Below are 27,986 nucleotides of genomic sequence, written 5' to 3'. Positions count from 1 at the left end.
TTCTGAGACGATGAAATGTTATAGGAATTTGGTGGAGTTGGAATCCATTTATCATTTATTAAGATTCATGATTCAAGATTGTTTCATTTATTCTTCAGTGCATTTGTACAAAAAGTGTAGGCAATCCAGGCAAAATGCAGGCAATATAATATATATGTATAACATTGCAAAATACAAATTATCTGAGGAGGAAGTAATACAAATTTGTCTTTGTCATTATATATCATACTGTATCTATCACACAATATCACATTTTTTCTCGTTTCTTTTTTGTATTCTCTTTGACAGATTCTCCATTATTCCAAGGATCTATCCGTTAGAGTCATAGCTGAAGCCAAAGAAGGGACTATGAAGACAAGCTGTGACACCCCGCATTGCAGCCCAACAAGATATGATATAACATGGGTCCCCTGCTAATCACCATGATGACCATAAAGCTGTGACTGGCATTGTAAAGCCTTCACCCCTTTTTCGGCACCCAACCCAGACCCTTTTTCCTCCTCGGAAATCCTATCTCGCAACCATTGTTGCTTCCCTTTCTCCTGCAAACACAACCTCCTCTCCTGCCTGCACCTACGTTTTTCCCCTAAATAATTCTAGCTTCCCCTCTTTCTTTCTCTTTTCTTTTCATCGGCATCATGCAGGGTGCCTCTACCACCTCCACTCTCCTTTTTCTTATTCTTCCCACCCTCCTATTCTTCTCTCACTTTCCCCACACGGTCAATGGAGACTGCTGGCTCATTGAGGGCGACAAAGGATATGTGTGGCTGGCTATCTGCAGTCAAAACCAGCCACCGTATGAGACTATCCCCCAGCACATCAACAACACCGTCCATGACTTGAGATTGAATGAGAACAAGCTGAAAGCTGTGCTCTTCAGCTCTATGTACCGCTTCACCAACTTGACTGACCTCAACCTCACCAAGAATGAAATCAGCTATATTGAAGATGGAGCCTTTGCAGGACAAGCCAACTTACAGGTGAAGGGGGAATGAATGATAAAAGCTTTTAGTTTAACTCAAGAATATGCTGTAGTTTGCAATATATTTAGACCTAGGACTTGGACATTCATTTCAATCTGGACCCCATGTCCCTATGTTTTTGTGTCTAAGTCACAAATGACAAAAATGATTTTTGAAAAATTGGTCCAGTATTGGTTCAGTCAGTGAGAGTGCTGCAGGCTGAAAAGTTATCCCTATGTGCAATTGTAAAGAATTTCTATCCACTAAAAGTGCTTGTTTTTGCCACTGACAGACTCAGATTGTTAGTATAAGAGTCTGACAACAATAGGGAAAGGATCATTACAAAGAAACAGAATGTTTTCCCAGACATTTAGCTGATCTTGTCTGTTTGTTAGTGTTTGTCAAGGTTTCCACCATTGTTTTCCTGCGACAAGTCAGCCCAATTGACTGAATATAAAGATGGATGACACGTTACTGCCTACCCCCATTATACTTGAGTCAAGTCAAAATTTCCTGGATATGGCCGCTGCCATCTGCCATCTGCTGGTGACGTTATTTAGGAACCAGAGTCTGGACAGTAGCCATCTTCGCAGTAGAGGAGTTTTGCCAAAACAGCCATCTGACCAATTGCAAGCAGCGTTTCTTGATGCGAGCACGCAGATAGGCTGACACAGCTGTCTATCGTGGCCAAAAATCCCCTTTTTTTATGAAATTATGAAACTCATTAAAACAAAATTTTTCAGAAGAACGATCACTTGAACATACATCAGGGTTACGAGAACTACCTAAAATGACATTTTGAGTTTTTAGTTTGGCACATGTTGCAGCTGCAAGCATTGAGGGGGCAGGGCTTATGGCCTGTCTGTCAGCCTTTATATACAGTCAATGGTCAGCCCTTGCAAAATTTCAAAAAAAATATGTCTCGGGTAAGACTTGGTCATAATAACAAATAGACCAGTTAAAGGTAAGAAGAAACATTTCATCTCTCAGTAGGGTCTGTAATGTTTTCAGAAACTTCTAACGACATCTCAGTGGCAAAACTGTTATTTTTAAATGATTTAAATTGACAGTACACAATTGCCCATATGGCTTACATTCTTTTGCAGCTGTGGCTGTAGCACAGCCCAGTACTGGACCAATTTTAAAAATTGTTGTCTCCATTGGTCACTTAGACACAAAAACATAGGGAAATAGGTTTCAGGTTGAAAAATACAGACATTTCCCTTAAATTTGAATTAACATTTTAATATAATTAGTAAAAATTACAACTACAATTGAGCACACAATGTAACAAAAGAAATAAAAATGCCTCAATGCTACTTTTGTGTTTTCCTCAGGTTCTTCAACTGGGCTACAACAAGATGACAAACATAACTGAGGGTATGATGAGAGGGCTCGGACGCATGCAATGCCTCTTCCTCCAACACAACCTTATTGAGGTTATTGCCAGCAATGCATTCTGGGAGTGTCCCAGCCTCAGCAGCATTGACCTGTCCTCCAACAAACTGGCCCGCGTTGACCCAGCCACATTCACAGTTCTCAGTCGGCTGATGGTGTGCGAACTGGCAGCAAATCCGTTCCATTGTGGTTGTGACCTTTATAGCTTCCTCATCTGGTTGGAGTCCTTCAACAATGTCACACACACCTATGACCGCCTCCAATGTGAGACACCCCGCGAAATGTTTGGCTACCCCTTACTCATTGCTGCTGGGCATGCTGGTCGGAATGCCAAAAACATTTTGTATCATCACTGCCGAGATGGAGTGATGATTCCGGGGATGACTTCTCTCCCACCAGATCTGGATGGTCCTTCTGGGATCGGGCCAGAGATGTTTAATGGTGTTGGGCCATACCACCAGCCCACCACCTCTTCCTCATCCACAGAACACAGCTTCATTCCCAGCATCAAGCTCCATCATGTCGCTTTGTCATCCGCCTCTCTCCTTGTGCAGATTCCAAGGCCCTACAGCAAAATGTACATTCTAACACAATACAACCACACATATGTGTCTGATGTCATGAATTTGAAGAACAAGAAGGAGATGATTACCCTCAGCAAGCTCAAGCCGCACACCAATTATACTTTTTGTGTAGCATCCATCCGCAACTCTCAACGTTACAACCACACCTGCATCCAGTTTTCCACTCGGGCTCAAAATCAAGATGACATGCTCCCCACACCTTCCACCACTACTCACTACATAATGACCATTGTTGGCTGCCTTTTTGGCATGCTCATTGTTTTAGGCTTTGTCTATTACTGTCTACGTAAGAAACGGATGCATGATGAGAAGAAGAAGTCCATCTGTGTCAAGAAAACTATACTAGAAATGCGCTATGGACCAGAGGTGGCGGCCGCAGTGGCAAATGATCCATCGGCAGTCCACAAGCTTCAGGAGCAGTCCAGAGAACATCATCAGTATCAGCACCACCATGGAGGCAAACTTCCCATGTCTGCATCCTCAAGCTCGGGAATGCTTCACTCAGCCAACACCAGTTCCTCCAGACTTTCCTCAATTCCGCAAGTGGAAAAGATGGCTACAGCCTTTTCAGAGGCCATGGCTACAAGTAAGGGAAACTATATGGATATAAGAACTGGAGGGGCAGGGATGGAGAGGATGGGAGATGGTGGGCATGGTGGTATAGATATGAGAGATGATGATGGAACTGATGTTGGGGAGGACTCGGATGATGACGGACATGGCTCAGCATCAGAAATTTCCACCATCGCCATGGAAGTGGACAAGGTTAACCAGATCATTAACAACTGCATTGATGCACTGAAGCTGGATGCAGCAGCAGTTGCTGCCTCAGGGGCCTCCACTAACCCTATATCTGGCTCCAATCCCACCTCCCCTCCTCCCACCAGCACGTCCTCCCTTACTCGTGGCCTAATCCCACTCTCCCAAGGGGTGACAGAGACGTGCCAAGTCATGGCTCCTAACAAAATACCCCCTCCGCCTCCACTCCCTGCCTTGAATACCCCTCTCTCTGAGCGCCCAGGCATCAGTGGTGGTGGTTTTGTTGTCACTCCCCCCTACAGGCCCCCTCCACCAGCCACCGCTGTACGCCCTATTCAGCGGCAAATGAGTGCAGATGCAGCTGTGGTTATTGTAAATGCTGTCAAGAAACAGTGCAGCACCACCTCTTGTGGCTCCATGGGTCGGGACAGAGATCGTGGTGGGGCCAGGGTATATAGCCTGGACGTTCCTGAGCCACGGAGCCCAGATGCCTGTAATCAACAGCAGCAGCAGCAGTACCCAGACCGTGCCAGTCCCGTGGGCTGTGGGGAGCCCCTAGAGAGGCTGCCTTTAGTGGGGAGTGGGAGCTGCGGTGGAGGGGGTGGTGGTGGTTGCGACAGTGGTGGTGTTGGTGCCCAACATCAGGACAACCAGAAGCAACACCATTACCATCAACAGCAACAAATACAACAGCAGCAGCAGCAGCAGCTGGAGGTGCAGCAGGACTACCACTGCTCGGAGCACCGCCACTCCGTCCCAGCTCTATATTATGAAGGCTCCCACCAAGGCTCCCCAGCCCAGAGGGTTTCCTTCCTAAAGCCCCTGACACGCTCCCGCAGGGATGCAGCGTCTTATTCCCAGCTTTCGCCTGCCCGCCACCATTCCAGTTACTCTGGCTACTCCTCTAGCCCAGAGTACTCCTCAGAGAGCTCACTGCGGATCTGGGAGCGCTTTCGTCCCTACCGGAAAGGCCAGCGTGATGAGGCATGTTATGTGACGGCTGGAAATGCCCTTAGAAAAAAGGTGCAGTTTGCGAAAGGTGAGGACTTGCATGACATCCTTGATTACTGGAAGGGGGTGTCAGCACAGCAGAAGCTGTGACTGGGGGACCAGAGATAGGCATTGTGGTAAGGAGAGTTTGGATACTCCTTTTCCTGAATGGCCTGTGGGCCAGAGAAACAATGTGAAGATCATGGGGAGAATAAAATAGGACAAAATTTTGCCTTTGGGTTTTTTTGGCATGCTAGGTGTATAGAATATTGTGCTAAAGCAAGGACTGTGAAACTGTGCCTGGGATATGAGAGTCATGGTGTTCTATTTTACACTTCACTGTAGCACCATTTCTGTATCATTCTCATTGCGTGTTTTGGGGTTTTATTTATAGCACAGGGAGCAAATGCCAACTCTGTAATTTAGTACTCTTTCAGTGATCATGTTTTGTGATCCTATGGACCGTCTTTATCAGTGCCATGTTTTTATCTATGGGTAATCACAGAAGGTAAATGCTGATATTCTTCATTTAAAGGTTGTGGGATCCAATGTGTTTTTTCCTATTTGTTATTGGATACTGTTTCATTTTCCAGAAATGTTTAGATTTCTAAGCGAAGGCAGACTATGACAGGTGGGATCTGTGCTCTGTTACAAGTGACAACATACTGTTTGGTGAAGAGATCTGTCAAATGCAGACCCCATCTCTCTTCCATGAGATCCTTCACGTGGCTGAGGTATTTGCATTTCAATAGCATCTCACACTGAAAAGAACAGAGAAATTGGAAACAAATGAACAATGGGAAAATAGTCATGTGGGCTTGCAGCATGAAATATCCAGCACGTTCTCATCCTGGGCTGTCAAATACCAGCGCTCCAAGGTTGTCAAATACTGACTCTTCTCTTGCCCATTACGTGATACCAACGCCAAAGGCACCCTATAACTGTGTATGACATACAACTGTTTCTGTGGTGAATCTTGTTGTAACACATGGTTAAAATTGCCCAGTGGTCATGGTTAGGTTTAGGCAACAAAAGTACTTGGTTGACTTCAGAAATAAACATCATGTGTTGTGTAAAAAAAAAAAAAATACACCACACGAAAATGTAATTTATGTAATGGTATGTTAAAACAGCATTGACTTATAGCACTAACTTTTAATCTTACATGGGACACTTACAGTGGTATCCTGACTAAATTTGTTTGACTCATCCACCACCCCTACCCCCTACCCCCTACTCTATGCACTCTACACAGATTTTCTCACTCTTTATACTACATCAGTTGATCTGAGCATCTAACACTGACCCGAATTGGTTTACATTGGAATTAGTTGAAAGCCTGGTGCATCTCATAGATGCCAAAGAGTACCTTTAGTGTCTGTATTGCACACCAAAAGCTGTGGCAAAGTCTCAGTTTTTGACAATCTGGGAATGAGAACGGGCCGATAAACCATGAGGGAAAGACTGCATGGAACCTAAGACTCTAATAATGCTTGGTTGCACTTTGAACTGTTCAATACGTCTTTCCAACTAACCGCTCTTGCTTGGTTCAGTGAGTGGTGTAGACAGTGTCCCACAGAAGTCCTAAACTGTCCCAAACAGCATTTGCCCAAGTAATGATCACAATTGTTACAGTAATTTAATGAAGTACAGAGGGCAAAATAATATTCCCTTCATGAAGGTAATTAGATGCTACTTACCTGCACAACAGGGAAATTTAACTACGTGACAGATGAGCTCACACAATCCCCTTACAAAGAAGCATGAGAGATGTGACCCACATGTGACAGGGACAAAGACAAATTGAAAGTGAGAGGGGATATAAAAGAGAAAAAGGCAAGACAAGCAAGAATATAAATAATTTTCTGCTGCCACTACGGATGTTAAGTAGATTTCAAGCAGGTTATGGGGAAATCTCTTTGCATCATTCTATTCACCACAGTACATTCATAATCCTTTCTCTGACATTAAAACTGGAATGAGGCACAGAGGAAAAGGACACTTCTAATTATTGCCAACCTGTCTCTTCTGAAAATTAATGCTATTGTTGTCTATTGATAACTTAATTAGCCGACTTGTGACAGGCATGTTTGCTTGCACTTTAAGCCTCATGATTGTGTGTGTGTGGCTGTGTGGTACACAGTGGTCAGTGTAAGTGCGTGTTGGCATGCCTTGTCAGATTATATTCTATGTGCCCAAACTGACTTAAATTAATAGTTGTCACATCTTGCCCATTGTCTGTTTGTCAGAGTCTAAACAATATTAGATTAGTAATGGCATGGACAAATGTACAAATATGTTCCTTGTATTTTCCCAGATGTGCATCACATGACCGTGATGATCAGATATACCACAGTAGCACAGTGCCTCTTGCTAACACAGCCATAATCTAATCTCCATTCTTGTATTATCCATCCACCTGGCCTTTTCAATTGAAACAATGTGATTTTCCTAAATGATAGTGTTATTGCCTGGCATTCTGACAAAAGGCATCCTGCTTATCTAAAGTGCTGTGTAGCGTTTGATTTTTTCGCCTCATCAGCTAACATACACAATCTGAGAACCCTTAAAATGTGAAAATTGAATCAGTGGTCCTTGCTCCACTTTTTGTTCAGGGCTATATTGACAAGGAAAGAAGTTATAGTTAAAAGTTTAAATTTAGCAACATTTTATCTCTGCTTTGATCCTCACATCTTAACTACATGATGTTCATTTGTCCCACCCACCACTACCGTCACTGCTCCCGCGAGTCCAGTGGGTTATGGGTTTGGTTTTAGACATGTCCTGTCATGTTTTATTAAAAGAGAAAAGTGAGAAATTGCCTTTACTGCAGGTAGGACTTGGCTCTGCACAGCACATCTCAACACTGCTTTTCTTCTTCTTCTTTTTTTTTGGAGCAGTCCATTCTCTTAGCATGCTTTTGGCTGAATAAATGCAGGTTGAACAGGACTGAATATGCAAATATGAGAGGGTGGTGTGTAATAGTATCTCCATATTGATCTGTTTATTTCTTCCTCCCTCTTTGTTGTCATAAAACCTCTATCTCTGTCTCCTTCTCCTAGTTTTATTAAGATGTGTGCATACAGTCAGGGTCAGAGGTCATTCCCCTTGGAGTCAGTGTTCTGCCCCGAGTGTTTACGATTGACTGGACCACATAAATCCAAGAACCTCACTGTTGTCTTTTAGTTATAGAGTGTCTGGGATGCACCGCCTCATCGGCCTTCTTTATATGATAAAGCACCATGTGGAACTTGGAACTTGTTACTGTGATCGACTCAGACAAATCAGAGGAAAGGATTTTCTTTGCTGGTACCTAATCACACAGAAGGAACGTGGCACGTTTAACTCCCCAGATCCTCAACTGCCATAAGTTTACAGAAATGGACACTGAGGATAAGTGTAAATGTTCAGTGATATCAGGATCATTTCAGCTGCCATTTATGTTCATCTATCGGACAAGATATAATGTGACAGAAAATCCTGATTATTACTGTTTTCATGGACAATTTTTAATTTCATACATTTTCTATTTTCATTGACATATTTAACGCACCAATGTATTTTTCAGAAAATAGTTTTTCAGGGTGGACAGATGTTTGTTCAAATGCTCTTCTGCTCAGATTTAATTCAACCATTTGTTTGAATGAATCTATGTGATGATGATGATGAAGCATTACTGGCCCAATAGAGAACATTGTCAATGCTGGTGGGAGAGGTGCCAGTCTGACTAATGATTTGCAAACAGTGATTTTACCATAGCTCAAATGAGTGCTATTGTTAGACGAGATATTGTGTTTCTCATCATTAATAATTACTTGAAAATCTGCTGCCAAATAAACAAAAGGGAGTCATGGCAAACTGGAAATGAGGACATCGAATTCAAATTTGATAAATGATCCTTCCTATGAGTTGGTCAAAAAAACGGCAGAAACAGGTATGAATACTTGAGATGCTGAGAAACTTTCTTTGCAAGTGCACTCCCAAATTAACTTCTAGTCTGTATTGTTGCTTGTTCCCCTAAAGCAAAGCAATTACCATTGGTGTAGACTAAACAATTGTGGTAGTTGGCCTCGGAGGTTAAGCAGTGGCTGATAAAGTTTTACAGTTATATTGTGGTTATGGGAAGTTTACTTCTTCAATTGTCACTCTACAGAATTGATGCTTTCCATAAAGTATACTCTCGGGTAATAGCCAGCTCAAATAACTTACCAACTGAATTATTAAAATCTCAAAACATTACTGAGATCAAAATACCTGTTTTTTGTCCCACAAAGCTAGCATCAAACAAAAAAACCCCTCTCTTCCTTTTCAGCTCATATCCTCGCTGAACCCCTCGAGGATGGCTCGCTCGGACATCAATGGTCCTTTTTGTAGCACCGTCCTTGTTGTTTGTCTCAGAGCCACAGGAAAGCCAGACGTGAGAAAGCCATCTAATGTGCTATTAATGTTTAATCCGTTTTTTGTGGGAGGCTGGCTAGGGTTGCTTCCCCAATCTGTGTATACCGACACAAAATCACAGATGCTTTCAGTTTCTAATATGTTAATCCTTTGATGCTCTCTTACATTTAAAAGCCTGGCCTAATTAAACTCTGGTTTCTTAAATAATGAATCATCGCCCGAAATGGGGCGTGGGTTTATGTCTAACCAGTTTCTAAATTACTAAAGGAGTTAAATGCTTCCATTAGCAAAGACCACAGTACAAAGTCCCAGTCCTCCCTTGACACATGGCACTTTTTTTACCCATGTGGTTTGTCACTGAAGCAATCTCAGTCAGAGTGAGATATTCCTTTTGTGAGTAGTCATACTAATTTAAGGGTCAACTAAGGATACGCTTTTCTAGACAATCTTTTTCCTGATCATTTACTGCATCGTCTGATAAGGAAGAAGTAAAATGTGCATAACCCAGTAGATTTAAAACGCAGAATCTGTCTTTATAAAAAATCCATGCCCTTTAACAAGTCTCATCATCTAGCATATAACAATATACAATACTATTTTTCCCACATCATAGAAATAATATATAAACGTACTAACTAGTAGCAATGGGCTAGTAGATCGAGACCCAGAGGGAGGAAGCAATAGGGAGGTAAAGGCAGAAAGAGGGATGTGTAGGAATTGAAAAGATAATAAACCATGTTGACTCGTTAACACCAACAGCAAAGACATTCTCACTCCCAGCTAAGTAGCTTGGTCAGTGGCCTTACGCTTGAAACTATGACCCAAAGGCACTCCTCTAGCATCATTTTTTTGATGCTCAGGGTTGACATGGCAGTTTTGGGTACAGGTTACCTTTCAAAATAAACTTCCGTGTTCACAGGATCTTAATTAATTTCAGAAAAAGACCATTGTTTGGGTTAAAACAAGTATGTTTGTTACATAACTTTACTTATGTGAGTAAGTTAATGATTGTGTTATGTGGTGTATATGACATGACACGAATGTGATGTGACATTAATGATGGTACATAAAGAGAAAAAGAGGCCCCCATTAAAGCAGCTAAGCCTTGTTTCCAATTTTTCCCTTAGGCCACTTGCAGAATTTCAGCGAAAAAAAGCATTTTTCCCATAGACCACAGTCACATCTGTCAAACCCATGACAGGACATCTTGAACTGAAAACAAGGTCAATTATGACTGTTCTATTATGATTTTTTGTAACATGGAGATTTTATATTTGCAAAATTTTCCTCCCGATTTCAAAATCGGTGATGGGATCACAATGTGAAGTCCATGAGCCAAGTGGGAACTTGTGGGCGGAGCCAGTGGGTGAAACTCTACTGTGCATATTCAGTGGGCTGACTATGACAAAAGTAAACCAAGACGCTAGAGAAAATTTTTGGCCTGTGAGTCTGGAGATCAGTTGCATTAGATTTAATCAGCACCATCTTGGGGTCTGGTATCTAGTTGTTATTATACCTGTATGAAAAAAACTCAATGTTGACATTGGTTTCATACAGGACGTAAACAGCTGTCTCCTGGGTGAAAGTCCTGTGTTTGTTTGACCGATCCACCGCCCGTTCCTCCCAACCTAAGTGGACTTTCTTGCTCTTTATGCTACATCATTGCCACGGTTAGGTTAACATTCGAGTTAGCTGAAAGGTGTGTGTCTCCTTCAGTTGCTAAAAGGTTACGTTGGTATCAGAGGCCAAGGACCGCTAACCAAGCTGCCCTATTTGACAACCTGGGGATGAGAATGTGTAGGCATATTTTGAAAGATTTTTCTTACTCTAATCCCCCCTCCACCCACCACCCCCTCACACACATAGAACAAGAGTAGACGGCGAAAATGGAAAATAAAGAGGTGACTCAGAAATGAGTCACAGTCTGACTAAACTAAAATGACTCTTTTCCTGAAAGGCAGGTAATGGGCAAGGTCTTCAAAGAGAAGAGAGCAACAAGGGAAGGATTTCTGTCTGATAGCAGGCAGACATCTGGGATAAAAGATGTGGAAGCTGCATGGCTACACTAAAACTTACCATGCGTGATTCAGTGCTCTGCTGCAAATGAACCATAACACACAAACACATACACATACACACACACACACACACACACACACACACACACACATATATATATAACAGAAGCACATTGTGGGAACAGTACTAACAAAATATTTTAAAACTTAAGCATTTCTGACAACTGAAAGCAGCCCTCCTTTAAATCCTTAAGGAGGACAGCTTCATTTCCACTTCATTTTAAGGCAGGTGACAGGCAGGTATTAACACTGACAGTGGGTTGCAAATCCTTTCATTTGGTATCTTTAGACCTTTTGTCTAATAGTCTATTAAGTCCATTAGCTTGCTGTGTGGGAGATTAGCCTGTGTGGATAATGTGCCAAATTTGACAAATGGGAAACTATACTGTCTGTCCCCTCATGATAGCCACAGAAGGCACAATGTGATAAAAAATTAAACACATGCCATTTTTTAATGTTGCACTAATGTGAAATTGTATTTATCTAAAGACTGAAAAAGGAAGTCAGTTGAGACAAATGAAATATGTCTTGGTGTGACTGATTTCTTGGTCACTCTTTCATGAGGCAGCTCTGAGCTCTGCCAAAGCTGCCTTTACAACTGCCAAGCACTCTAAATATGAGTTTGAAGAAATCTAGAAATGAATAGCCTTGTATGTTTGTGTTGAAAGCGTTCCCTGACAGCTAAAAGTCTCCACCAGAATGTACGCCACAACACATCTTCAACTCTTGGACTGTTTTTACATCTTCATTTTACAAACAACAAACAAACAACAACAACAAAAAAGCATGACAGTGCAAGACCTAGAACATTCATTGTCTTAAGCAAGCTTCCCCTTTGATTTTGGATGTCTTGATTTTGTTTGAGCTGAAAAAAAGGGTTTGGGTTAAGAATCCTCTAATTATTACGTTTTCAGAGCAGAAGAGTACTTGAAAATCCTGTTAGTAAGCAAGCCAAATTGTGCTAAGATTCACCACCTGATTGGACCCTGTTTTTCAACACTTTTTACACATACACACACAAAAAATATTAAATTACACTTATGCATTAACTCTGCAAGGTTTAGTTTCCAAAGATGGACAAATGACTTAAAAAAATCTGTGAAATATCTGTGAATTTTGTACACTAGATAAAAGAAAAAAATGCTAAGGTTTAAAAAAAAATGCTTCTATGGATGTTTTATACTCAGCCTGATCTCTTGATATGTCTGTGTGTTTCTCTATTTTCAGTTGGCTGTTTGTCTTTGTTTATTTTGTTTAGGGTTTTTTGTTTTTCTTTTTTGTGGGTGGGGGGGGGGGTGGTTATTGGGAACCAAGGGATTGACTTTTAGTACTTGCAATGATATATGTTATAAAGGTTTAAGAACAGAGAAAGCTTAACATAGTGTACTACATAAAAAGAAAAGTTGTTATATTTGCATGACTCCCTGTATTTTTTGAGAGACAAAAATATATTGTTGTGTACAATGAGTGGACGTACATTGAAAACAAAAACTGTAGGGGCTGAAATATTGTCAAGTACCTTTGATTTGAACATTTAGGTTTTTAGACGTTTTTTTATTCTCTGTGACGTTTTCTATTGACATTCTTACCTATTGGTTTTCATTTGGGTGACTGTATTATATACTGACACTGCATCTACCATCACTACTCTTTGAGCCAGAGGCTGGTGAGTGTGCAGTGCAAAGATGTGGTAAAAAAAAAGTCTGAGGCTGGTGGGTGTTTACATCCATCTGTTACGAGAAACCGCACTCTGTTCTTCTCCATTACAAAGATTCTCCATGGCAGACATGCAAAGATCTCTTCTTTGGCTTGAGGCAAGGCCCTGTCACAGTTTGCAGTTTTATTTTCTCCTAACTCAGCCATCTTCTGCATAGAAAAAAAACACTCTGCAAGTTTTTCCAGTTAAAGATATAATAAATGACAATATATGTACAAATACGAGTGCGTTATGCAAGCGCACACGCGCACACACACACACAAACACACACTGTGGATTGCCTAATGGTTTTAACCTAATCTCAATCCATCAGTTAAAAGTCACAAATCAATGCAGCATCAGGAGCTTCTCTTTCAGCCTCAGCCCACTTGCTGTTAGCTAAATCAGTGATTTTCATTCCTCATCCTTTGTTCTCAGAGCCTGCTGGTTTTCTGTCCAACTAGTTAATTGAATTCATCTTATATCCAGCCACTTGTAAATCAGCCTTTTATCATTGGTCTTTTATTATACACTATATTATACGCTCTGTCTTCTGCTGAATAGCTTTTAGCGTGCAAAGAAAAGTATCTCGACCAGACGAGAAAAGAATAGATAGCTGCGCCGCTGTAGACACTCAAATTATATGTTCAAAACTAAAGTCCTTATAAACATGAATATAGTCAAAAGATGATCATTTAAATTCACTCAAAAACATTTTAGTTTGTAGATAAATGAAACTGAAATGAATGAGTACGACCACAGAGAGAAACAAATTAAGTATAATTGCTTCCATTGGACAGAGAAAAGCCTTTAAAGGAAGCAAAGGCTTGAGTACATTTCATTTGGCACCCTCCCAATAATGCGTTGATAACACCTCCAGTACTGCAGCTCTGCTGATACATAGTTATTGCATTAGGGTCAGTGCAATGACAGCAAGTCATAAGTCATAGCCATGTTTACATTCTGCAGTGATAAAACCAGACTCGCCAAATGAGATGTATAGTCTACTCTGTGGTGCAGCCCTTGCCAAAACCTAAACAGGCCTCCCCATGTCAATTACAGAGACAAAATGAAATGCATTTACTTCGAGGCCAAGTCTTCTCCTCAGCTTGTCAACATGGCAGTGCTATATTACATTATTTGCCAGTTTGTGGAGTCATGTTTTAATTGGTTAAAATTGCACTATAATCTGATAAAGACATTTTATTGGCACTGGAGGCTAATCTGTAACCCAAGATCCAGAGGCAAAACTTCCTAAAAGGTTCCATTGCAGTGAGAGCAGACGCAGTTCAGTGTCAGAGGCCCATCATTCTGATCAGCGTTAATGTTTTCGGCGCTTGCAGATAGAAGAGGCTGGGCATCCATTGCTATTCCGAACACACGATCCAGAACTGTGGTACTCCCAAAGCCAGAATGATTGGCCTTGTCAGTGCCAGAGATTGAAAAACTCAGCGGCTTCCAAAACTGGCTGTCAGTTCAGAGAGACGGCAGGGGAGAGGGACCATCCTCGAGTCATTGCGGAAATTAAATGTCTGTGGACTGATAGGTTCAAAAGCTCAGAGTGTTTTGGCCTTGCAGCAATGATGCACATGATGCAGAAACATGTACTATTAAATAGACATGATGCAGAGCCTAAATCAAACTATTATTCAGTAAGGATTAGGTATATTCCAACCTGCTCAGTCAGTAATCGGTTACTTCTGCTGAGCTCTAATTCCTTTGGCTTAAGGATACAGCTTCAGACATGTCACTATGTCACTGCACAATGTGACATGCCATAAAGCTTCAGGACATATCTGAGAAAAGTGCAGCGTAGATTTTTAATATACAGTGTTTCAGTGGTTGAACCATTGCATTTATTTTGCTGTGACATATTTTCTATTCTTTTTAGTGACATATTCTTTCCCTTTGCAAAATCATTTTTTTTAACAACAAAAGAACTAAGAGTAGAGACGTTTCACTGTCTTGCAGGTTGTTTCAGCTGACAATAATTATAAATAGTATAATTATCCCCTTAAAAAGCAACAACACAACCATCTAATATACAGTATAATCACAAAAGTGCTAAAGTATTACCAACATCTGTTTGATCTCTATGAGGCCAAGGGCCACATTCTCACATAAGTATCATTTGGTTTTAGTTCCTATTTGGCCATTTATGTAACATTTGTATCAATATAGGACTCTTGCCAGGCTGACAGTATCAGAAGGTCTTTTGGTCTTGAAATCAAAAGGCCGTCACTGTATAGAATCAAAAGGCCCGCAGTCATATTCTATTCAAATCTATTGTGACTCTCCCCTCTGGTTTCAGCTCTACACACAAATGTTTAGAGACCAAAAGGGAAAGACAAAGCAAAGGTTTGGATGATGGGAACAATTTTTGGCTTTTTTCTTTCTTTGATTATTTGTTGCTGATATTGACATTTATTCCCTTTGCGATTTCTGTACAAAAGATCTATTTCTATATTTGCAATAAATTTGTAATGAAAAAAATATGTACACGGTCTCTTTGATTCACTGCAATAGATGTTTTTTTATTATAAATGATTAAAATGTGACTGTGATTCATTAGTTAGTCAAGACACATGCTGACATGTAGCACTACACTGCCGTCGAAATATGGCAGTGAAACAAGTTTTTTACTATCAGTTTCGGGACATTGGAAAGTGAGTACATTTTGGCAGGGCCTAACTTCTTTAAGGCCCTGTTTGAGGGTTAAGACTTGGTTTTAGGGTTCAGGGTAGAATTACAGTTAGGTTAGGGTTAGGATTAGCAGTGGGGTTGGGCATTTAGTTGCAATGGTTAAAGTTAGAGTAAGGAGCAGGGGAATGCATTATGTCAACAAGTTCTTATCCCAAGTCTTCACATATTGCTGCTTTGAAAGTGGACCTCCACATTTACATGTTACCTTCTAGGTATCCTGCTGCATCAGCTGCTGATGTACCGGGAAGCTGCAACCAACAATGGGAAGTCAACAAAAGTACATTGTTAGGATTAGGCAACAAAGTCATAGGCAGTTACGTTTAGGCAGCAGAAGCACGTGATTAGGTTTAGGAAAAGACATCATGTTTTGTCTTCACATTTAGATGAGAATCAAACAACAGGCTCCAAGGTGACACTCCAAGGTTTCTGGGACTCATCTAATGCCCCTCCTACCGCCCTATAATGACCCTTGCACTTCCTATGCTATGTAATTACTGGCAGATTTCAACCTGAGACAATCTAGCAGCGTATCATATGGCCACGACTGCTTCCATCCGGCCATCAGAATGAGAACAGACCGAATATGTCACGAGGGTCCTCGTAAAGATAGAAATACTTGAATATGTGTGTGTGTTTGTGTACTAATAAATACTACATACTATATGTGCTACTCTACCCTTGACTGGGTCCTGTAATTCAATTGTTCATGCACTTAGGGTTGCAAATCACCTGGACTTTCTATTGTGAGAGATTATGGGATTTCCCTTACAACACACACACATACGCACACCACTGGCCACTTGTACACTCCATTGAAACCTCTCAGCATTTTGAGGGCCCTGGTACACAGGCACAGATGGGTACTCGAAGGGGGGGGGGGGGTGGAAACTTGATGACTCATGAAAATGACAACCACGTCCACCTCAGTCATGGCTCCATAGAGACTCAGATGTTTAAGTCTGGTGTGAGCAAACGCTTTGCTGAACATACAAATTTAATGAGTAGGATGACAGAGAACAAGCAGAGAGTTTTTCTGAACCTGAAGGCAGAGAGGGCCGGGGCTCTGGGCTTTGCTGGTAGCATTAAAAGTGCTGGTTGGACACGTTTTGACAACAAAGGAATCGTTTGGGATTCACTCACTGTGTTGCGCTCTGTGGTTGCAAAAGCTGATGTACAAAGGCTGTAAACGGTAACACACAAAATATAAAATTTAGTGGAAACAAAGACATTCTAAACCAGGCAGAAAATTAAACTATACGCTGATTATTTTAAAGAGATTAGGACTGGTAATCCAGTTGAAGAGAACACCCAAATAATGCTCCACCATACATTTAGCTAGTATTAGCAGCCAATTTAACAATCCCATAGTTAGCCAAACTCAAATGAGCATACAATTACAAGGTAATGAGAACAATTAAACAACCCCGCTTAAGTCTTTTATCCAAGTGATTACTTTTCTGGTGCACAGACACACACATACAAAAATCATTTGCACAAACTTACTCAATCTTTTGCAAAGAAAACATAATAAATCTCTAGGGAAATTATCAGACGTATTGCGTGACAACCTTAAATCCGTGCGATCTAAGGGTCTGTTGATTATGCTGCTCCCACCTTCTATTTGCAAAAAGATTTGTGCATGATACAGCATTGACCCCTTGTAATGTGGCTGACAGTCTACAGAGTATGTTGCAGACTTTCACACCAGCTCCGACAAATTCCATAACACAGGGAGGAGAGCAATGGACTCTGTTACACGAGGGTTAAACTGTTAATCATGTCTGTGTGTCATGAGAGGAAGTCTAGTCATTTGACTTTGCCCCATTTAAAGTGAAACCAGCTTGAAAAATAACTATAATACTGCTGTAACTCTATTTCTATGATTAGAGGTTCAGTCACACTGCTATTCCTCTACAGTCTATAAAGACTTTGATAGAAGAGCCTCTGATTCAGCTGAGATAAGTCCTCCTGCTGATTCTGCTCTGTTCTCCTTTCAATACAGTATTCAATAAAAAGTCTGACTAAAAGCTACATGATAATGCTAGGAAGCTTTGAATAGTGCATATGGAGATTAACCGTGTTGAGCAAAATGTGATGTCATAGCATTTTCCCATAAGAAATCGAACTTCTTTTGCATATCCAATATTTTACATTATTTGCATGATAAAGTACAAAATATAACTTGATAAAAGCTGAGTTTAAAGCCACCATTGGTTTGAAGTATGCCATTCTGAAAATTGAGTTTTGCATTTCATTTTAGCCATCACCATCTTGGGTTTTTTGGAGCCAGAAAGTGACAATATTTGGACAAGAGGGTGGAGCTGTCGAGGAATGAGGTGATGTATAAAGATAACTGGAAACAGCATTAAAGAAGGGACCAGGGACAAAGTGATTTATTCATGCAGCTCTCTTAGACTATACAAATGTTTTCAAACCAATTAAATTCTGAAAGTTAAATGAATCATTTAATGGGGGTTGTGACACTCAAAAAAATGTATCCACTGATTCAAGGATGTCTCTTTCTTTATGTAAGACTCTGTGGAAAAGTAGTTTAATTGGTAGCAACTTGTCAATCACAAGGTAACCACGCCTTATAGCATGTGCTGATTCATCCTCTATTTTACTTTAAATTGGACCATAATTTCTCAAAAGAACATCTTACTGTTTTGAAGAAGACTTTAAACTAAAGATTGAGACCATAAACCCAAAAGGAAAATGTTTACTGAGGTAATAAATCGAATGAGAAGTAGGGTCATTTTCTCATTGATTTGCATGTAAGTGGACTTCTTTCTGCAGTGGTGGATTCTCGCCCTGCAGCCGATTAGAAAAAATGCACCTTTAAGGCACTTCCACTTCTTGAAAGCAGTCTTTTGAGTGATCAATAATATTCTGTAAGTGCCTGTTTATGTTGCAGCACATTAGACCCTTACTTGAGAGGACAAGGTCAGTGAATCAGTAAAAGTTTTAGCGTCTCTTTGAGCCTCTCTGTCTCAACAAGGACCGTCTGAGCAAGCAGAAGGCTGTCTGCCCCACTTTTGTAATCTGATGGAGGTGAAATCATTAAAAATGTATGTGCCATCATGACAGCTGGGTTTCTATCTAAGATTTCCACCCGTTTCATGTGAAATATTTAGTGTGTGACTGAAAAGTGCCTGTATTGAACAAGCAGGTGTTTTTTGGTGATACAAATAGTCCATAAAAATAAATCTCACTGCATATGGTAAAAAACTGTCTTTAGACCCAGGAGTGTTACACCTGAGGGCTGTCAAATAAGCCACGCTGGCTATCTGTCCCGGTCTATTTTTGGCTGGATGACATCATTCGTCTTTTCTTCTTCTTATTTCTATGCCACTCTTGCCCCCATTGTTATGCTTTGTCCATCTCAAATTGCTCTTTCTCATGATCTCCTCCCTCCTGGTTTATCATTCACTCCCTTCCCCTTCCTCTCTCTGACCCTGTTCTTCCTCGCCACCAACCTCCTCCTCTGCTCATTGTTGCCTCAACCTCCCTGCTGAGAGTTGTGTAAGCCAAACTCAGCAGCTATAGAAATATCCCACATTTCTAAATATCCATAACTCTGAACCATCCGTGTTAAGCTCTTTATCACTGGAGGATTAGGGGGCTGGATTAACCCTTGACTATCCATTCTGCATTTCAAACTAAACAGTTAATCCTGTCTACTATTTCTGTGTGCCCTTTCATGCCCATATCTCTTATTGTGCTGCTATATAATGTGTGTGTTTGTTCTTTACACATGTAAAAAGAGACAGGAACAAAGAAAAAATCGGACATGAAAGAGGAAAAGATCAAAGTACTGTGCCAAAAATTTAAAAAAAAAAAAAAAAAAAAAAAAAGGGAGAACAGAACCGACCTCCAAAATTCTGTGGGAACTCCACAACTTGTATTGACCAGAGAGTGTGAGACTTACTGTAATCTCCCTTTGACCTTTCTCACACATATCACTCACACATACACACGCGCGCACACACACACATACACACATATGCACACACACTGCTGGGAGAAAATGACTGTAACCTACTTGATGCAGGAACTCACAGGTAACAAAACTATGAGCACCAGAAACGTGTGTGTCAGATCATGAGCGTGTGACAGTATGTGTGAGAGTGTAATAATGGTATGATATTCATCTTATTTTGAGACTGTTTTAATTGAACTATTTAAACTCACAAGCTTTAATTAGCATGTGTTATGTGTGGCAGAGTTAGAGTAAGTGAGAATCAATTAAATTCAGAGAATTTTAAGTTTCAGAGTGTGTGATTTATGGGGATTTAGTGGCACCAGGTGGTGAGGACTGCATATTGCAACAAGCTGAAATCTCACCCAGTTAGATTTCCATCAGTGCACATTGTTCAGGAGGGTTTTACTGGGAGCCGATTCATCTGCAGAGATGTCTTCCTTTACAAAAAAAAAAAATGGACCAGGTGATTTAAACAAATCAAACACATAATAACGTGGCTTCACATCACAAATAAGCGTTTCTCCGTGCTGTTTGGTTTTTCGGAAACAGGCTGCTCTACCACAACATGCTCTTTTGTGCACACCTTTTGTCTGTTACAGACATTCAGGAGGTTTTCGGTAAGAGCCATAGTATCTGCAGAGGTCTTCTCCTCTCCAAAACAAACTGACCGGCGACTTTAACAGGTAAAAACACTAAATTAAGCAATTTCTTGTTACAAAGCAGTGTTTCTTTGATGCTATTTGGCATGTCAGAGATGGGCAACTCACCTGCCACGTTATTGTGTGCTCAACTTTTTCCTCTGGTAACTCAAGATGCAGATTCTGGAGGTTTTCACTGTGAGCTGAATTATCTGCAGAGATTTCTTCTCTCTCCAAACAAATGGACCCTGTGATTTAAACCAGTAAGGACACTGATTAAAGTAGTTCCATGTTACAAATCAGTGTTTTGCTGATGTTGCACATCACAGATGGCTTCTAATTATGTTAGCTGAAACAAATGGCCCCATCTAGAGCCAGTGTTTGTTTCGTTTGACCTGGGCTATGGTAGAAAGATGGCGGTGAACATAAATGAGGACCCACTCCCTGTATAAATATACATGACTCATTCTAAGATAACAAAAACAAATATACGTGCTGTATTATATTCCATTGTCCACAGACTTGGTTTTTAAGTGAATGTGTAGTTCTTTCTTAAGTTTATTGGAGATAAGTGATGTAACTTAGCTGGTATGGATATATAGTAATTTGCAGCTTCTTTTCAGTATATAAAAAATGGTCAGACTCTGTCTCACACTGACCAAACATATGTAAAACATTGGCTCCCTTTTCTTCAACTTTGTTAAATATCTGTGGTCGTCGCACAGCAGCAGGTGGCACAGCAGCAGGTGGCACCACCGCAGTAACTTCATTAATTATTTAAATTTTTTAATTGTGATCTCAGGTAGCTTTAATAATCGACATGCTTTTCTCCTCAGTAAACAATGACTGCACACAGATTCCAAGATCATACAGTGAAATAATTGGGAACAAAGTAGGCACGCTCCATCAGAGCTATCAGTACATTTTTATTTTTAGCATGAGTACAAATATGCTCTCCTCTGGAGAATCACAATGATTTTTTTCCCTGGAATGTCAAGTGGATTTATTACAAGGAGTTTTCAGTTTTGCTGCTTTGCAAAAAGACTTGTAGTGGTCGCATTATTGCGAGCATGGGACTTATCTAATCACTAAGTACATTTTAAAAAAAAGGCAACCGATAACAGGCCCTGATGATGGAAAAAAACATTTATTGTAGTAAACTCATAAGATAGCTACTCCAGTGCAAAGATGTGTCTACTTTTATGCATGGAGAGGGATTTTTATTGTTTTGTAAACCATAAATTCAACAGTAAAACAACCAAACTGTCTGCGACTGTCCGTCCATAATAGGCCTTTATATTTGGAAAGTTGTATTATTTTCTTTAAGACTTCACAGTGCCTCATAGTGGTGAACTTTTTTCCCCCTCAGTTTACAACATATTTCAGAAAGTACACTAAGAGAAAAATTTAACAGCAACATTTTTTCAGAAACAGTGCCATTGTTACTCTGGACAATCCAAATCTACAGGAAATGTGTTCATTTGAACTGAATAAAAAAGTTGCTTTGAAACTGTGGACAATGTCTGTGGAAACCATCCCAACCTTTCCAACCAGAGAAATCCCAGTTTTACAGGAGAAAAAACAAGTACATTTACCTCTGCATCAATCAAAATGCTACTCTGAAAAGGTAGCTTTCAAATTCTTCAATTAAAACTGAGTTTTGATGTTCACCTGAAATTACAGAAAAGCTTCATCCAAAATTTTTAAATGTGTAACTATTTTGATTATATGAGGGAATCAAGATGATTGGTGCACATGCATCATGTGACACAGTCACATGACCAGCAGCTTAGGAAGTGATGAAAGTATACCAGTCTCTGAGGAGAGCCACTTGACTTTTGCTGCATGCACCTTGCTGGATGAACTCATGCACCTCATGCAGGTATGCAAACCAATTTCTGCAGCTTTTCTTGTGGCTGCATTTGTGACAAGCTCTAAGGTTGATTTTGTGACTTTGATCCTGCCAGGATGACAGCCAGATGCAAGTGTTAAGTTCTTCCCAGAGGGAACCAGAGCAGACTGAAGGTAAGCCACATTGTGTAGTATTGAATGACTCTTGCTGGTGTCATCCTTTTATTTGTATTTTGCTTATCTGACTGCTTGTCTGGGTGCTGATTCTTGTCATGTTTAAGGGCTTAAGTGTACCTCTTGCTAAGGTGGAGGTGTTTTTGTTTGGTATTGAAGAATATGTTCTCAGGTATCACATAGTATCAGTTGGAACTCTGGTGAAGTTTTAGGGTCAGCGATTAAGCTCAAGTAGTTTTTATTTGATCTTTCCCTAAAATAAAAGAGTTGACTGGGAGCCGCATGTGTTCTATGGATTTTTAAAAAGCCAAAATTGATCACAAAATTATTTCAAACAGCTTCTGAAGTAAAACTATCTGCTCTGAAACTAAAAAGCAGCAGGGAGTCCACAAGCTTGACAGTCCAAGACTGAATTTTGTCTCCTACAGGAGGGAAAGAGAGGGGGGTGGAATTAAGGACAAGGCACTCTCAGCATCCCACTTTAGGATACAGCTAAATCATTTCATTTTGTTAATAACAATAATTTTTGATAGCTTTCACATAACAATAGCAAATCAATACTGTATGCAGTATAATGATTCTGCTCAATAACTATAAAGTCCAGAGTTAGAGTTACCTAAAGTGGTTATTTGGCTCATATGAATTCTTGTGTGAATGATGTTCAGATTCAAGGCCTATTGTAATGAAAGAGACATCATAGGAAGATGACTGCTTACAACGACTACACTAAGAGCTAAAACCTGTTCTTCCAGCTCAGAAATCCTCTGCAAATACCATCCTACTGAGATTGAAAGTTTTATGCATTTTACGTGTAAACATGGTTCAAGGTGTATGCACAAAAAAATAACCATAAAAAGCCACAAGTGGAAAAAAACATCTTTCCAAAAAAAAAACCTATTAATAATTAACTACATCCATGGCTCTTTTCCTGGGAACCTCTCTGTATTTTGAGTCTTAGATGGTTCCTTCAAAAGCTTACAGAGATGGGGCTTTGGAAAGCGAGTGTAAGAAAAATTGCAAGTTTGTGGCTTTCAAAATTTTTCTCCCAGTGTTTCAAAGTGAGAGGTGACCCTTTTAAATGCAGAGCAGTATTTTTTAGCAGCTATTTCCTTTCTTTTTTATTTTTTCGAAAAGTGCCGGAGTGAAATCAGTAATTTGCAACAAAGACTTTCTCTCAGAGAGAAAACCGGCACGTTGCTTTGTTTTTCTAGTGCTTTAATGTTTGCAAAATGGTGACGTTTTTAGTGCATGGCCTCAAATGGAAAAGAATTCTCAAGTGCAATTAAAAATGATGCATCCAACTTGTGAATTAGGCTAAGTACTTGTTTGGAGCTTGTCAGGCCTTCAAATGAGGTTGTGTTTGCAAGAAAAAAGAACTTACTGAATTCCTAAAATGTAAATACTCTGCATTTATCAGGTGTGAGTCACAAGTAAATCTCAAGACTTTGACCTCAAGTCATAAGTCAAGTCCTGAGTCAAGACAAAGTAGAATAACATGTTAAATCTGAATGCTTTTTAGATATATATATATATATATATATATATATTTAAACAAGGTTGTTGGAATTAGTTTTCTCTTAGTTGGTAATATTCTACTCAAATTTTTTGGACATTGTAATTCATTTTTTGTTGACTGCCACATAGTTTCTGTATGCTAAAGAAAGTCTCTTTTGTATCACTTTTATCCAACTGGTACTCAGTGAAGTAACGTTAGTTCTTCATTGTTCTCTTCTGCAACTTGATCGGATGCTGTTGGATTGGTTCAAAGTGGATTTGGAGATTTAAGTGTCGACTCGCTGAGAATGAGTAGTGTTAATGTTAGTTAATTAAGAACACTCTTTTAAATAGCGTACTTCTTAATCCTTGGACTTGGGGAAAGTTAACAAGTATTTTCAAATCAAAAGGCTCAAGTCCAAGGCATGAGTCCTTGCTGTCGAAGTTGAGTTGAGCCGAGTTGCAAGTCTTTTTCTTGATTTTGTCAAGATGAGTCTAAAGTCATAAAATTTGTGTTTTGGGCCCGACTCCCAGTCATGTGACTTGAGTCCATCCCTCTGGCATTTGGTCATTGTCGCTCTGTTTTAGAAGAGTTCTTGAAATGGTTGTGAAATAAAAGTTTTCACTGCCTTGAACTACCTCTTAGAGGAAGCAGTAAAGGCTTTGTGGTGACAGTTAGAAGAAGAACATGAGCAGGGTCCTTGCTGCCAGGCTTACTGGCTATGTCAGCAACCTTGGATTGTTGAGAGGTGCTCTGAAAGAACCGCCTGAACTCTCCCTGGAGATTCAATAGTACTACACATTTTCTGCTGCTCAGACATCCATCATAGTTAAAAGACACAGGGATATGCAAATAGATGAGGAGAAAGTTTTAACCACGCTGCTTCAGAAGCCCCTGAGAATAATGAGGTCAAGGGTAAACCCCTATTGGGGCCGTAACCAACATGTAGCTTTAAATGTTAGTAACTTCTGCTGCAGCCTGAGGGTATCTCTACATAAATATTACATGAGTTACTAGCATCAGCATCACCACATTCAATCCTCTCCAGATAATATGCTTTTAGGATTATGTACACAAAATATTTTCCTATATGACATTTTAACTGGCAGGAACTGAATGTCCATGTGCTTCATACGTTACCAAGTGACTTATGATAATGGCTTCAAAGACCACAAAGGTTGTGTGGGGGAGTGGTGCTAAAAATAACTCCAACCCTTTAATGATCCCAGATCAATGTGCTGTATCCACTGATCAAGCTGTCCTTGTTCTGGCAGACTGCACTGCATCATGGTCCTCAATCATAGTGACCTACTATAATAAAAATTCATAAAATGTACCACAGAATTACATGTTCATTTTAAAAAACTTAGTAAATGACCAAAAGGGCTTCACAATGCTCTGTTTATATAGAACACTAAGACAAAATGATGCAGACAAAAGCATCATAGAAGATGTACTTAAAGTATTCAATATAAAAGTATCCAATGCAATAATAATAACAATTCTTTTTCAAAGGAAAGAAAACAATACACCCCAAAAAACTCAAAATTATAGAAAAGAAGATGAAAACACCCCCACGCTTACAATTGTTTAAAAAGGAAGAGAAAGAAACACAAAATTATTTTATAAAATAATGAATTAATAAAACACCCCAAAAATTACCAAAAGAATAAGAAGATAAAAGATCCCAAAAACTCAAAATTGTAAACAAAATTAAAAATAACGCCTCCGAAAAATCAAAATCATTAAAAACTAGAAAAAGTCGTAAGTGTTTATCAAAATAGTTTGCATTCATTTTCTGTGAATGGACTGATTGATTAAACAACTAATTGTTGCAGCTGTACTTATAAAAACTTTTTGGTAGTTTAATTCATAACAAACTTCATGTTTTTTATGCAAAAGTCTTTATTTGTGAAGTAACTAAAGCTGTCAGATAAATGTAGTAAAAATTAAAATATTTCCCTCTGAGATGTAATTGAGTGAAGATATGGAGTAGCATGAAAATAAAGAACACAGTATCTCAAATTCATACTTAAGTACAGTACTTGAGTAAAAGTACTTAGTTACATTAATTCATTCCTTTGCTATTTATGCTAACATTGCTATTTATCAGTTTTTTTCTCATAAAATTACTACTTTCATCTCTGAGAATATCAGAGATTGGCATGTGCTAGTCTTAACCATGACCTCTTTGCCCAAAACTCCGACCTTGACCCATTAGTGATGAGATCTAGCCAATCACAGCACACTGTGGCATCCGCAATACCACCTTTGGGTTTAAATAGCTAAATAGCTGCAGTGTGAATATATAATTGAATATATACAAATTAACACCCCAAATATAACAATGATAAAATTCAACAATAATAATGTTTCTATGGGAAGGAACATTTTTTAATTATCGTACACACACACAAACCTCGCTACTTCTCCTTTGCAGTACTGAGGGTAGTTTAACAGTATCTAGCTCTGACGTTCTCACTGTCTAGCGAACAAAAGTGCAGCACTGGCATCTACTGCTGGTAAGGATTTAAAAGCCTTCCATGGCACCATGTAATTACTCTGAATATTATGTGTCATCCTAACTCCAGAATTAAAAGCATGTCAGGAATCACCCTGTGCAGTTATAAAACTATTAACGCTCATTTGAATGTCTCTTCATCCCTCCTTTCTACCCTCTTTTACTTTTTAAAACCTCCCCCATAATCCTTTCTTATCTTTCTTTAGTTCATCACTCCTTGCATGGTCTCCTCTCGTGCATTTTGGCTGTTGAGCAAAGTGCAGCTAATGGGGAATCCATGCCTTCAAACTGTTTGTCTGTTTTCATCCTGTTTTTATGGCGTGAAATATCTCAGCATCTGTCAGGACAGTTCGGCACAACGTTTTGTGCAGACACTCACGGTTCTAAGATGATGTATCCTTGTGACTTTTTCATCTCGCACTATCTTAAAATTGAATCTTAAATCTTAGCATGCAAACATTATGTTGATGAACATGGTATATATTATTTACATACATTTACATAGTAGCAAATACCTCTGCAGTTTAATGACAGAACGGGTGACAGTTTGAAAGAGCTAGAAGAAATGAGAGATCACTAGCTAAAAGAGTTGTCTTGCGCAGCTCTGGGCTCTGCTGGTCATTTTAAATCTGTGACATAAAGTAAGTCATGCTAATTGTTATGTAGTAAATCCATTTCTGTCTTATGTTTTATGTTATGTTTACTCTTTATATTGTGTATGGAATTGAATGTTGTCTTCATATCCACCACGTCATGCGTGTTCACACTTAACAAAAGCTAGCTCAATTTCAGTTGCCAGGAATGAAAGCGACAGTCATCATTCACAATTTACATTTTGAATTTAAGTTTCCAGTCATCGTTTTTTGTTCATTTCTTTGTATTTTTATTTTCTTAAATAAAAAAATCTTGTGACTATTATTTAGTCATAGATATTTCCCAAGGCTATAGTCAGTTGATTCAACTCAGTGTGTTTGAAATTCATGCAGATGTGGCTAATGTGCTGATTTGTTTGTTTTTTCAGACCAAGTGGACAAATTTGCATAAAAATTAGACTTTACCATTAAATTAATTAATGAAATTTTTTCCCCATAAAACTCCTTCAAATATTCATATGAACTGGATTTACCAGCAGCTGCAGTCGTTGAGTTATGCGTCAAGCCCAACACCACAACCGTGGTGCTGTGTGGGGAGCAAGTTGAGATTTAGGTAAGGAGAAAATGCATATTGACAGGGAAACTGTCTTTGACACAACACCTGGTGCGGTAAAATACAACCTGTTAGAGCTGTTTGCTGTCACAAGCATGAACGACGTTCCCATTCATTAGTTCATCAATCATGCACAACATGACGAAGAATGGGGGGGTCCTAATAAACAAACAAAATTAGTGCCTCCTCAAATGTGTGTGCTTCCAGACTTTGAAAAAAAGGTATAATAGATGCAATCAGGAGGGCACCATTACAGTCAGCTATGGCAACAAGAATTCAAAAGACTGTAAATGGAGCAAGCCCCAAAATGGGCTGGCTGCATAAGTCTCAATAACATTGTCACATGCTTGAATGCGGATGTGAGCTCAAAGCACTGTTGCGCCTTCCTACAGCCTCACAGAGCCACTAGTACAGTATGGCTGTAGCCTCTTAGTCATGTTTCAGTCTCACCAGTGTTGACAGTAGCTGACTGGGACTTGACCTTGCTCAGCCGCTCTCGCTTTTATGACCCAACATTCTCTGTTTTTAGATGTGTGTGGAAACTCCCACAG

General features: G+C 39.7%; 1 protein-coding gene across 1 annotated transcript; it reads left to right on the top strand.

The window, feature by feature from the left end:
- The first annotated feature begins 297 nt into the window (after positions 1-297).
- On the top strand, positions 298-4,810 carry LOC121957045 (protein phosphatase 1 regulatory subunit 29). The gene is made up of 2 exons (XM_042505549.1): positions 298-980; positions 2,300-4,810. Exons 1-2 carry the CDS (start codon positions 639-641, stop codon positions 4,802-4,804), a joined length of 2,847 nt encoding a protein of 948 aa, XP_042361483.1. The 5' UTR covers positions 298-638; the 3' UTR covers positions 4,805-4,810.
- Positions 4,811-27,986: the final 23,176 nt, after the last annotated feature.

Source organism: Plectropomus leopardus, chromosome 17, assembly GCF_008729295.1.
Source record: "Plectropomus leopardus isolate mb chromosome 17, YSFRI_Pleo_2.0, whole genome shotgun sequence".
NCBI lineage: Eukaryota > Metazoa > Chordata > Actinopteri > Perciformes > Serranidae > Plectropomus > Plectropomus leopardus.
The sequence above is the reverse complement of the archived record's forward strand: the minus strand, read 5'-3'. Positions and strand labels throughout refer to the sequence as shown.